The sequence below is a fragment of the Paramisgurnus dabryanus genome, chromosome 20 (assembly GCF_030506205.2).
Source record: "Paramisgurnus dabryanus chromosome 20, PD_genome_1.1, whole genome shotgun sequence".
Lineage (NCBI taxonomy): Eukaryota > Metazoa > Chordata > Actinopteri > Cypriniformes > Cobitidae > Paramisgurnus > Paramisgurnus dabryanus.
This window is the reverse complement of record NC_133356.1, coordinates 35,420,746-35,435,105: the sequence shown is the minus strand read 5'-3', so window position 1 is coordinate 35,435,105 and position 14,360 is coordinate 35,420,746. Positions and strand designations below refer to the sequence as shown.

Below are 14,360 nucleotides of genomic sequence, written 5' to 3'. Positions count from 1 at the left end.
TAGATTCCCATCAATCAAACAAAATCACACCATTGTTTTTTATATTTTTAATGTTTTAATTATAAAGAATACAACATTAATGCAACACAAAATTAGCAACATTAATAATTTAAAATGACAGTATTTTTTTAAATACTGGGGGGGCACAAGCGTCCTTGAGGGCGGGCCCGGCCCCCTAAGGCCCGCCCATAGCGACGGGTGTGCCAAAACACATCATATGCTGGTATTGCTGGTATGCTGTTTTTTCCAGCAGAGATGACCGTAGTATTTTCTTTACATATTGTCAGTTTTTTTCTGATTATTTGTTATGGTTGTTATTGTTATTTACTGTAATTATAACCTGTACTGGATACAGTATTTTATGTTTGTCTGTTGTTTGCTGGGATAACAGTGTTATGCACACTACTGTAGTAGCATGACAACTGGGACATGTTTGGTTGTGTTTTCCATGTTGACTGATTTGGGTTTATGGAGAGAAATAAATTATATTTTCCTCTGCAATATTGGTCTTGTGTAGTGTTTGGTGAACTATTGTATAGTTGCACTTTCTCTTTGTACTTCATTTGCAGTACTCTAATCAATAAGAATTAGACTTGATAAAAGTGTTTTAGGTTAGCAACAGCAGTGTGTAACTGGTTCAAAAAGATTGAAGTCTTATGAAATGTGTGTGTTTCTTATGGTAACAAAATATTGTTTTTATAAAGTTGTGTATAGTTTTGACAAAAGTGTTCCATTTTGCAAATGATCCGAAGTGTTGTGCTACTTTGATGTAGGGTTGTGTTAATTGTGTGTAGTGTTTTGACAAACCGTGCCCTGTTTTCAAAATTGTGCTTAACCAATCGTAAAAATCTGAACTGAATTGATAAATTCCTGTCAAGTAAATCTTGAGTATACTTTTTTGTAATTTTTTATTTGTACTGTAAAAAAAATTTTCAAAATCACAATTTGTTTAAAGAAAAAAGGTGAAAATGTAAATTTATCCACAGTTTACATAAAAAATACTGACACATATAATTGTGTACACTTGGTATATTGACAACATGGTAACATTTTTGCAACGTCTTGTTCAGGAACAATGACACACAGTCTTGCCATTTTGATGGGATTGACATGTTCACCAATGTAAAAATTTACTTTTGAGACTTTTACCCCTATTTTAACAGTACTCTACCCTGCATCCCACAAACTTGTCCTTTGTTTCTGTGATACTGTAAAACTGTAAAGCAGTTAGTAATGCACAATGTTCAGGATCATACAATTTGTTCATTGTACAGTATACAGCCTACAATGCACTGTACTACTGTATACAACAGTGAACTGGCTTATATTGGTTGTCACATCATTGTAACAGGTTAAATCCATTTTGAGTGGTTGTGTTTAATCAATGACATGTGTGCTGTATTTGTAATTGATTAGTATGCAAGACATGTGCATTATAGAGCAGATTGTGTTTTGAGAATGAGTATGGTTTGGAGTTTTGAATGTGAGACATGCAAATTGTGTTTTATGATGTGAAATGGTTTAAGGTATTAACAACAGACTGCACAATTAGATAAATGGGTTAAGGCAACTGAGAACTTTGTTCAGCCAATGGGTTTTAGTGTTTTAGCAAGTGAGAAAAACTGTAATATTTAGTCCATTGTGGCAGGGTTCTGTCAGTACCATGTTTTGTGTGGGAACACGTGGTCATGCTGTTTTGAAGTCAGACTACGTGTTTCCCTTGTCTCGTCCATTTTACTCCACTCCCTTATTTGTCTTTATGGTTTAATTATTGTCACCTGTTCTCCTCATTAGTTTCTCCCTATTTAAAGTTTCTCAATATGCGTTCTTGTCTGTACCTGTGTTCTTGTAAAACGTCATTAGTCGCAGCCCAAGTACTGTTCCAAATCCAAGTTTGCATCAAGCCAAGTTCACATAACATCCCCTGATGCGTTCTTGATCCGCCCATTTTATCGAGGATGCATCCAGAGGTGACTTGTGCGGACTTCTAATAGCAGCCAACTTTCCCAGAATGCATTTTGCGTCAACGGCAATGACGCTTAAAGCTTGCACTATATCAAAATATTAATTTTTCAGTGTCATAAAATGTAGTTTTAAGAGCTGTTCAGTCGAGAATATAGATGAATAAACTACAAATATGTGGTCAGTTAGTAAAGATAGTGCCTATTTTAAAATTTCCTTTTAGATATGTGAGTTCCGGTGAATCAGCGGGTGGTCAGCGGCATATGCACCGATGAGGGACGCGATCTGAGTGCAGCTGCTCAGCCCTGTCTGATGAACAAACAAAACATTCCCTTTGGATATATCTAACTGGCATTTTTTGTCTCATCAGTTTATTTATCTTTATTATTCATATGAAGTCTGTTTTTGTTATACTTTTAACCAATGGTAAAGTTAAGTTTCATAACTTAAATCACATATTTTTTATATAGTCTTAACACTGTAATAAATTACTGCACTTTACTTTAACCCTTGTGTGGTGTTCGGGTCTGTGGGACCCGTTTTTAATGTTTACTAAAAGAAAAATTATGCAATTAATTGTTGTTTCAACCTCAGATTCATTGGCCTTGGCTCATTTTCTATAAAGAACATAAAAATAAACAACTTGATAATGACTGTACACTGTACACCCCCCTACACATTTATATTACATATATGGTGTTCGGGTCCACTGGACCCGGGGTTAATGAGAGTGTAAAAATTTAATGTGCTATGTAACTTTACTCAGTTTTTCTCCTATCTGGGACTCCTGTGAGTGCATGAGTGTGTTTGTATATATGTCTGTACATAGGTGATGGATGCATGTCAGAGTTTTGTCCTTCTGCACTTGCTGTAGTAGCGCAAGGATACATGATGTTATATATCAAGCATGAACACTTGTCTGCCCCCCACTGTCCCAAACACTTTACCTTCTGTCTAACAGGAACCATTCTACATTTTCTCGTTATCTCCCTTACAAAAAATAAGAATGGTTGTATTATAGTAAAAGTGTAGTAATCATGGTAAATTGGTGTATTGATTACCATTTGTAAAACCATGGGTTTACCACAAAACCTATGTTGTGTGCACGCACGTGTGTGTGTTTGTGTGTGTATGAGTGCGTGAGAGAGAGAAAGTAAATAGAGAAAGTAAAATTTTATATCCAAGCATTTTCATCATTTTAGGGTTGTAGCCAATAGCAACACATTGTACTGCAGTGTGTGTGGACATAAGATGGACAGGAAAACACAGTATGTCTATAAAATGTAAGAAATGCATATGCAACACAACTACACAGTAAAAATCTTCTTCTTATGTGTTGTGTAGGCTTGCATGAACAGTTTATGTGTTCAATGTGGATGATGTGTTATGATACCGCATCTTTTCAGATGGGGCTTGTGCTATGTAAACTGACACAAATGTGTACAATTTCAAACTAAGTTCAAAGAATTAATCATCAAAGTGATGAAAAACTTATTTGAGATGAAAAAGTGATAAATACTTATTTAAGATAAACATGTTTTTCCCCAATATCTGGGGGAGAATAGAATTTTCTTCTCTTATTTCATATTATCACAAAAACGAATAGCACTTTAATCTATAAAAAGTCCTCTACTAGTGGTAAATGACAAATATTAACCATAAATTCTGTCTATATAACTTGCAATAAGGCTAAAGTAAACATCTGTAAACAGTTATACATAAGTTTGTATGACTGCATTGTTTTAAGATACGGATAATGCAGTGGGTCCACTAGACCCACAAACATTGTCTAAGTAACAGAAATATGAACACCACACGAGGGTTAACTGTATGTTTTTCTTGTGTTTATTTCATGTTGTACAATCGTTTAGTAGTATTAAAATAAATGGTTTATTAAAATAAATAAATACATGTGTTTTATATCATACTTCATTTTGTAATAAATACATTAAAGCTAATCAGCATATTCACATGTTGCCTTAACCACATATAAGGGTTTTTGCATTTGATATATTTAGTTAAAAATACATTAAAATAAGAATAGCCAGGACTGCACATATTGGTTAGACTAAATGACGACCTCAAGTACTCTGCTGTTCCATTTGCAATATAACCGGACTCGCGTCCTCGGGAGTTCGTTCTTTCGAGTCTGAACTTGCAAGTCCGAACTACGAAGGACGCAAGTCCGAACTTGCCGTACTTGGTATTGAGAAACGGCCCTTGTGTTTGTTGTTCTGTGCTTGTACGTTTTGCTTTGCTTTCTCACAGGTGAAGTCTTTTGTCATTCTGCCTTTGAGTATTTAGTCTAGTGTTGTAGCCAAGTCAAGTTTATTGTATGTTATTTGTATTCAAGTTTATTGTTTATAGTCTATGTAGTTTGCAGTTAAGTCTTGTTAGGAAACTTGTCAATGTTTTTGCCCCCTCGTTGGTTTTGTTTATGTGATGTCGAAATAAAGTATCAGTGTTATTCTGCTGTCTGCGCTTTGGTTTATCTCCCACATCCCTGACACATTTCCTTTTACATATTCAGTAGGAACTTCATTAATGTTTTAAATAACATTTCCTCCACTGATTCACTGGACAAAATCATGCATAACATTTCCTATCTGATGGATCCTTATTTTCACACTAATTTTATTAGTCTAAAGAATGGTGTTCTACCATAATTAATGTTCTGTGGATGTTAGGGTTATTATGGTGCCATATCACACATCAAGCATTGCTGTCAATGTATGTAGGAATCTGCACATAAATCTTTTATTATCGAAGCCATCATATTTTATGTGTTTGTGTATTCTATGCATTTTTCATTGTTATGTACTTGGTTTTCTTTTCCAAACCTGTAAAGCACTTTGAACTGCATTAATTTGTTTGGAAAAGTGCTATACAAAAAAAAATTATTTGATCATAGACCAACACAAAAAGACATATAACAACTAACAAGGTAGAAACATACTGGCACTTACAAGAGGAATGGCTGCTGGGAAAACTCTTGCGTCCTTCAGACACCAGGTCTGGCTCTCCAGTGCACATCATCTTTGCATTCATTTGACCGTCAGGGAAACAGCGATGGAAGTAGTCTGGCCTTGGCCTGGGATCAGAGAAGGTTAAATACATAAGCAAATAGAATAAGCATGACCACTTATCAATAACATCAAAATCAAATTATAGATGTCCTAATCTTATAACTGTGATCGATTGGTCATCTATCCAGGGGCCTAAAATTCGAGATTGAATAAGGTCTTTTTTTTAGCAATTTGCTGACTTCGTGAGTGAACTTTTATCCAGGTATGATAAACTCTTAATACTTGGTCTTTTTAACATCCATGTCTGCTGCCCATTGAAAGATTTTTTGTAAAGACTCTCTTAAGTTATTGCAACATGTTCCGATCATGGACATTCTTTGAATCTTGTATTGAGTGCCACCCCATAAAAAATACACTGCCCCTCCCACTGGCCCCCACCAGAATTTTTTTTTTTTAATTAACTTTAGTTTTTCAAAATTACCTGGACATTTACCAAATACTACCAGTGGTATCAAAAGTATTCATTTTCATTACTTAAGTAGAAGTATAGATACTAGGGTTTAAAAACTCAAGCTTTTTACTCAAGTAAAAGTGTAAAAGTACTGGTTTCAAAACTACTTAAAGTATAAAAGTAAAAGTTATATAAGGAAAAAAATGCCATTAAGGAAAAAAGCCTAGGTCGCGCCACAGGGACCTATTGTGTCTCCTTAAAAAAAACTTTTCTCCTTAAAAAAAACTTTTCTAAAGGCCATAATAACTATAGTGTTATATTAAAATGTTAATGTTAAAAAATTTGGGATGCACTAGGCCAGGGGTAGGCAACGTCAGTCCAACCCTTATAAAACCTTGGCTACCTGTAGTTTCAGGTGACTTTTTAGACCTTAATTAGCTTGTTCAGGTGTGCTTGATTAGAGCTGAAGCTAAACTCTGCAGGACATCGGCACTTCAGGGCATTGTTATATACATTGTTATAGTGTTTAAATCACACAGATGAGTTGGTGTCAGCAGCAGTGGCGTGCACAGGGGAGGGGCCGCAGGGGCTCAAGCCCCTTTTGTTTCAAAATGTAATGTGCCCCTCTCCAGTAATAGTAAATAATAATGATTATTATTATAAATATTATTATGAATAACAATACGCGTCTATATACAACTGCCACTAACATTAATAATGCAAAAAAATAATATAATGTTTTATCCTTTGGCGGAGGTGGGGCGGTAGGCGGAGTTCCCTTTGCATCACGCACTACGTAGCAGTAGCCGCGAGTCTTCAAAAATAGCTACACGAGCGTGACGAGCAGCAGGGCAGCAGGTAAGCTAATAGGGAAAAATAGACATTTATCCTACATGCTGCTACTGTAAGGTTTGCGACAGCATGTGAGTTATGCTTAACTAATTCGTAAAACTAGATTTCAGCTGCTTTCTGAAAATCTTCTCATACTTCCTGTAATGTTTTCATCGAACGCCAATGTTACGTTACATCCTCGTGTTATTAGTTTGGAGAAATTCATCTAGTGCAATGAAATCTAAGACCATGTCCATCTCTAAATTGTAAGGATGGAACTTATCATTGATTTCATGGTAATGCTTTACATGTTTAGTTTAAAGGTTCATGTTAACATGTAGTTAAAAGCTCTTACTGATCAAATTTCATCGCGAGCGCAGCCTGATTCTTGTTGTTTACTTATTTAATGTAAAAGATTGTACTTAACACAACAAACAATACATCATTAGAAAGGTCTAAGGCTCAAGTGTTTGTATTTGACCTTTATATTATTTAAAAAAAAATTAGAGACAGTAATGTCTTAATTTGTGTCACAAGTTATGAAAATGAAAATCGACTCCATACCTGTAAAATAAAATATGACCCGCGGTCGTCATGAAAGCACTTCACAAAACAACATTTCTCTGGGCTTCTGGTTCAGAGGCATGCATGTTTGGAAACATATTATTTGATTTTATATGTTTACTTCTAATTTCTAAAGAAAAGAGTAATATTTATTCCATTTTTATTCTATATGGAGAGGCTGCAGACCTGGAGCCGGTAGATCTACGCCCCTGGCAGTTTTGCGCCCCTGTTGCTCCTCATGCGTCCAGTAGGGGGAGAGGGAAATACAACTAGGATACTAGCCTATTTAAACAACTGTTTATGAGCACTATTTATTAATATTACACATTTAAACGAAAATTGTATAAACTTACAGTGTACACTGCAGTCTGCACACTACGGAAAAATCCATATAGTCCAGATCTGGTCATCTTGGTTTTTATTATTGGAGCTAAAAATAAGGATCATGGGTTTAAATAGTTTTGCTTTATGATACGAGTGTATATTAGCGTGTTTTCCTGTGGCATTTGAAAACGATTAGACCCGGAAGTGGCGCATGATGACGTCACACTTAACTATTTATATTTATTTATAAACTGTTTTTATATACAAGAGACTGACTGATATATGATGTTGTGAATTTATATTAAGTTACATTTAGATATTAACCATATCTAGGCCATTAGACATAAAGTACTGTGTAATCATATGGATCCTCAATGAAATATCTGCTGTACAATTCACAATAGGTTGTCATACAGCTAAAAAACATGTCCTACATAGCATTTTATGAAGACAAACACAATGTAACTTTTCTAAAATTCCAAGGGTCATTTAAAAGAAAGAGACAATATTGTGGTTCACAAAAAATTTTATTACTGTAACACCATGACTTGGTTATTTCTTAACACCATGACTTGGTTGGTTTGCCACTCTTCACACAACAGGGGCGTAAAACTGTCAGGGACGTAAAACTGCCAGGGGCGTAGATCTACCGGCTCCAGGGGCCTCATTTATCAAGCGTGCGTACTAACATAAGTGTGCGTAGGAACAGTTTTACGCAAAGTGTGGAATTTATTAAATTGCACTTATACTTAGAAATGTGTGTAAATATACGCACACCTCGGAGTATGCGTACGCAGAGCATCTAGCGATACTACACAGGACCGTCCATCCCCATAGTTAAAAGAACCCTTTGCCTATTTATTATCCACCCCCAGGTGTTAAAAATTATTACTGTTAATAAAAGTAACTGCAAATCAGTATTGAAGTTAATTTATGAAATTACTGTCTAACCCTATATAAGAAAGCTCCGTCAAATGCTTGACACACTGGCTTATCTTGCATTATTGGAAGACTTGGAAAATCATCCATTCTGACGGGAGTGCGTTTTCAGAGATCGCGCCGATGATGCTGGTTATGCGGCTGTCCAAGGAAATTTCTGTCATTGTCTGTCCTCCTGTCACAGGTCGGGGTGGACCCAGATGTAAATAAGGTCACGCCCCTTTCTCCACCTCGAGGAGATTCCCAAAGCCACCCCAATGACCAGACACACAAGGTAAGCATAATTTAAAATGCACTTTATTTAATTTACTTAAAATAATAAATAGGGAAGGGAAAAAGGGGAACTTAAAATAACGGCCACTTTAGGCTCTCTTCCTTCACCACCAGCTGGATCTTCACACAGTTCATTCTCTTAGCGTTCATTACTCCTCCCCTTTTCTCCACAGGCAGCCGCTGGACACAAAGACACTGTTAGTTCGGACTTGGGTTGCTTCTCACCTGTTCTGCTGCTTACAGCTCTTGGTAGGTATAGCTCTCCCCAGTTTGTTCTCCTAATGTTCACTCTCGTTCTTCTGTTTCCCCACAGGTGGCGGCTGGGGCACACAAGCACCGTTATCTTGGGCTTTGGATGCTTCTCACTTTGCTCTGCTGTTTACAGCTCTTGGTAGGTACAGCTTTCCACAGTTTATCTGCCTAATGCTCACTCCACATGTGGCAGCTGGGACACAAAAGCACTGTTAACTTGGACTTTGGAGGCTTCTCACCTGGTCTGCTGTTTTCAGCTCTCGGTAGGTATAGCTTCCCACAATTGGTTCTCCTAATGTTCACTCTCGTTCTCCTTTTTCTCCACAGGTCAAGCAGAGGGGCGAAGATGACACACCGCCTCACCGGGTCGAGCGCTGCCCTATCCCCACTACCCGTAGGGCGATCGAATACTGGACAGGGGCGCCCCTTTGTAGAGACCACGGGGCGGCGGAACTCTTTCGCCTCTGACTCTGCGACGAGGGCAGACACAGGTAAGTTTTCAATGCAAATAATCCAATTTCGTACTCACACTCGCTGACAGCTCTTAATCTGCGTCACTTCACACTCCAGACAGCACACTGCGTATAATAGCTGGTAATTCCTGGGGTCGTTAGCCTCTCTGTCCCTTGCTCAGTGAAAATGGATGATGTGAGGGTTCGTCTGACAAAACACACAGCACTTGCACAGCAACCCACGGCAATTACACAGCACCACTTCACGTGAAAAGTCTTGCAAAATACAAGGGCTCACCCACCACCCTATAGGTGTCCACAAAAAGACGCCAGACGTCCTCCACTTCACTTGGGTTTGATGAGGGCAATGACAATACGGCCTGAATGAGTGAGTCCGTTGCTATGGCTGCTTGGATAAACGCTCCCGCGGCTCACCTACCGCGCTGGTTCAGGGGTAGGGCCGCCCTCCTTCTCCTGGAGGTATTCAATGAATGCACAGGTTAGTTTTTATACTTTGTCCCAACACAGGAATTAATACTCACAGCGGTCCGCCTTTGTTTACGTTGCAAAGTACAATCCGTTCCCTTCCTCCTTTGCTCCTTTAATGTGTCACTTAAACTGATGTTTCTTCTACCCGTAGGGTTTCCTATGAACTCCAGCGTCGGCACCGCAGACTGCAAACGAGAGAGAGAGAAAGTATAGACAGCCACCAATGCGTATCGAACGAGCACAGCTCCGCACCTCAACACACACTGAGCACGACAACACACTGCTCTCTTCGGGGTGCTCCTTTACTCCATCCACGTATCGCCTTTCTTTCGCCCCAGGCAGCTCCTGTCTTCTCTCCGCGCGCTCCAAGCGCCGCCCGGATCAACAGAGCCTGCGGGCTCTTCAAAAGGTGCTTATCTACTTTCTGCCCTAGGCAGAGGAGCTTTCCCCGCGTCGATCCCCTCTCGTGCCCGAACTCCCCTCTTTGTGTTTCAGCAGAGCTATTTATTTCACACAGCCTCCAATCACACTTCGCTTGCTTAATTCCTCTCACCTGCGGCTCGTAAAGCCCTGATTCCGTTGTCCTGGAAACCAGGAAGTGAGAAGGTCCGTTCTCGTATGCGGCCCGGTGGGGAAACCTTCCGGGCGGAACCAAAACTTCCCTAACTTTGGTTCCGCCCTTAAAAAGATCGTCACCTTGTGACACTCCTACAGATTTCATGTCGGTGTGCTGTGACGCGTTTTTTTTTTTTGGCTGATTATTTAAAGTGTAACTAAACCCCTGGTCAGAGCCTGACTCCACCCACTGCAATATTTGAAAAATGCAAGAAAAGTGGGCAGATCCCAACGGAGATAGAGGGGACGAACTAAGTGTGTGGTGAGATCGTAACAAGGGCGTGGTGAGCTTGAACCTGCTTACGTCATGAGTTATTTCTTGGACCCAACATCCAATAGGAAAATTCAACTGCAGTAGCCACCGTTCAACCTGAAGAGGGCAGCACTCAGACGTTTTTACACCATATATTGTAGTATTGAAACACTTTATATCCAAATGTCAAAAAACTTACTAAAATCAATGAACAGCACTAATAAAGGATCATTCTTACAGATCATTAACTAAAAAAAGTTGGTTTAGGGTTTAGTTACTCTTTAATGTCAAACTACTTTTTTATTCCTAGAAGTGTTCTCATACCCAATGGAATTAAACTCACTGGTAACATGTTCCCATGCAGATTTTTTTTCTTTTGTTAGTCATTCCTCCCGCACTACGTGAACCAAACAGGATGTGTTATTAGGATTTATTACACGGCTCTCTGGAATGCTTGATTCTGATTGGTCAGTTGAGACATTTGCAGGTTCGTTCTTTTCAAATAATAACCGCTCCAAAATAATAACGCATAGCCGGACTACTTGCACGAGTAAAATCGCTCCGCGCCAATAAAGATCAATAAAGATTACTGTCTGTTTGGCGCCATCTTGTGACAAATACTCGACAACCACGACAAGACACAGACAGCTTACTGAGACTGAACTTGACAAAATAGAGCATGACAGCTACGAAGCCAACACACAAAAAAATACAGAATGGGCATTAAAACTTCTCAAAGACTGGTTAAAGAGAAAAAAATGGAGACAGACAAGTATGAAGCAGAGGATCTTAAGAAGGTATTACGATCATTTTATGCATCTGTGCAAAGTTTCGCGGAAGGATAAAAATGTTAATTTAAAACAAATATGCCATTAAAATGTTTCAAATTCATATTCATGTCCAGTTTTTTTCTTATGTGGCAAGTAGCCGTGTAATAAGCGGGATAATGTAGAGGCAGCCGGTAGTTATTGGGAAATAAGCCCCTTCAGTGTGATACAAGACCCTCCGCTTCGCGTCGGGTCCTGATCACACTGTCGGGGCTTATTTCCCAATAACTACCGGCTGCCTCTACATTATCCCTTACTTAACCTCATCCACCAGTAACTCAATTTCTGTGTCTGTAAAGTTCCTCTTTTTCGCTCTCTTTGCCATTATTGCGATGAGGGAAAAAGCACAACCACATGACTTATAACGGGAGGTGTTGTGACCATATAAGGTTCATTGGAGGCGTTTCGGAATGCAAATGACCATGAACGTGCACGAGCATGGTGCTTAAGAACAAGTGGGATTTATCATCAAGGATTACTTACTGATGTGCGTACGAACCCCGTGCGCATGTTTGATAAATCCCGATTTTTTTGTACTTAGGCACATTCTAAATTTCATTCGTAGGTACAAATATAGAACATTTTCTACGCAATGTTGATAAATGAGGCCCCAGGTCTGCAGCCTCCCCCTACTCTTTTTATTCCAAACGCGGTGATATCAGCCACTGTTGAACTGACCTTTACACGAGTCTGTTCATTTATATGTGACACCTGAGGGCGCCCTCGTGCACCATCGTGCAGAGACACTTTAGAATTGACACACGAAGAACGCTGCGGTCCGATTCAGAATTTACACTTTTAAGGGCATTTATCTACCCTGCTGCCAATAACATGCAAATAAAGATGTTCTGATGGATAAAACAAGAAGACAATAAACTTAATTAGGATTATATATGGTATATCTGTGTTGTTCCGGTCATGTTGGGTATTTTCATAATGCAGTATATTTATTTATTATAATGCAACACTTTAGCACTGTGCAGAATACCAAAAAGAAAGAGTGTATTATCTGTTTCATTTTGCGATCTGAAGCCACATCAGCTCAAAACACTTGATCTGCTGTAAAGTTAGTTTGGAGCAAAAATATTAATCCCACTATTTGTCGTGTTTTGATGGTGTGCTAAACTAACAAAGTGGTGTGTTTTAGCTATGAAAAATAGGTTTTAGGAATAATTTCAAATGGTTAAGCTTATGGTTTCTTTTTTTGTAAGTGAGACATTTAATCAAAGAAATAAGCAATTAAAACACTGTGATAGACCGGTTAACTTGCTGATTTAATGATAGCTAACACTTTTATACATATACACATATAAAGTTTACAACATGAAAATGAAGTCCTCAAAACTTCATTCTCGCTGTTTTGTTTGCGAAAGTAAATAATATTTTCCTAACTTGCCTATTTTAGTTTGATGTGTTATTCATTTGTAACAACATTATTTAAATAATGCCAAGGAAAGAAAGAATAAAAACACCAAAGTAATGAATACATTTGATTGTTATTTGACGTAAAAAAAATTATGCCCTTTTAAGTCCGTCAGCCCCTGCCCCTGAGGAGGTCTGTGCACGCCACTGGTCAGCAGCCAGCTATACACACAGGCTTGTAAAAGTGAACTGACCTGAAAGCGATGCGCGAGTTTTGTTTTGTTTATTTTTCTAATACAGTCAGTAAGTTTAGAAATTTTATTTTACCCTCAACACTTATATGAGAGTGTGGATTTTATTATATTTAAATTAAATTAAAATGTAAGAAGAGACTTTAATACTTTAAATAATATGCTGTTACAAATGATTAAGCAAGTTGTAGTTATCATAGAATATGGGTATGAAAACAGATTTTTTTTAAGACAAAAAGTGTATTATCTTAAAAAAAGCAAATTACTTCCTAAAACAATTTATATTTGGTGGATCTAAATTGAAATTATTGAACTATTATAAGATTTATGAGTGTTTCACAGTACAGAAAGATTTGACTATATAAAGTATAAAAAAATATTTTTTAGGAAAATATTAGGAAAAGGCAGCATAAAAAGCCACAGTTAAGAAGCAAAGTCTCTGGAATTCCAAGAACCCCTTTAATACGAGATCCTTTAGTGCATAAATATGTATTTCTACCAGTCCCGTGAACCAAAACCAAAATTTCTACCAGTCTAGTGAACCAAAACTTGCAAAAGTAAAACATTTGCTGTTAGCTCAGAATATAAGAAGACTTTTCACACAGTTTTATTTATTGACATACACAATTTTGATAATAGATTATAGATAAGACAATAGATAATTGTCATTCTGGATTGTTGGTGAATAGCCACTTTGTTCAAACAAGACTGTAACATTAGGGAGATGTGCTAGAGTAATGATTTGGACTGGAATATTGGGAAGTAAGATGTTAGGTCCCTTTAGGGTACCCGAGGGTGTCAAAAGGACATCTATCTTCTAGATGTCCTTTTGACACCCTCAGGGACCTAAAAGATGCAGAGTTCCTAAAAGATGGTATTTTACAATGACATATTAAGGGAATCATGTTTTCTGAAATAAATTTACTTTTATACTGACTATTTTAATTCATACGGGCATAAAATAAGAAGAAAAATCGAGGAGAAGGAGGAGGGAGAGGAAGAGGCAGAGGAAGAGGGAAAGAAGGAGGACGTGGTGAAGGAGGAGGAAGAGGACATGGTGAAGGAGGAGGGAGAGGAGGAGGACGTGGTGAAGGAGGAGGGAGAGGAGGAGGACATGGTGAAAGAGGAGGAGGGAGATGTAGGGCAAGGTGACAAGCAGTCTCAGATGAAATTCTAGCCACTCTAGCTGACCATGTCCTTGTCCATGGTATGACTACGAGGGAGGCTAAGCAACGAGTAAAGCCTAAATTGAGTCGCTTCACTGTTGCCTACATCTTCAGAGCCTTCAGGCAGGAAAACAGATAGATGTACTTACAGTAAGACTGCTCTGTACAGTAACTTTAGTGTGCATACACTGTTGGACTGTGCTACTGGAATAAATAAATGCATCAATTGCCTTCCACACAGATTGACATATCAGTAGATGAATTCCAGGGGTGGATCATGCAAGAGGATTTTCGACTCACTCTGGATGTAATCACTACTGTGG

At 38.2% G+C, this 14,360-nt stretch overlaps 1 protein-coding gene across 2 annotated transcripts in view; it reads right to left on the bottom strand.

Moving 5' to 3' along the window:
* The window catches only part of plpp4 (phospholipid phosphatase 4), a 220,873-nt gene that overhangs the window by 81,301 nt on the left and 125,212 nt on the right, over positions 1 to 14,360 (bottom strand). For both annotated transcript variants that reach the window (XM_065249199.1, XM_065249209.1), the window contains exon 5: positions 4,929 to 5,053. In XM_065249199.1, coding sequence (XP_065105271.1) covers positions 4,929 to 5,053 — 125 coding nt within the window. The remainder of the gene's footprint in view (positions 1 to 4,928; positions 5,054 to 14,360) is intronic.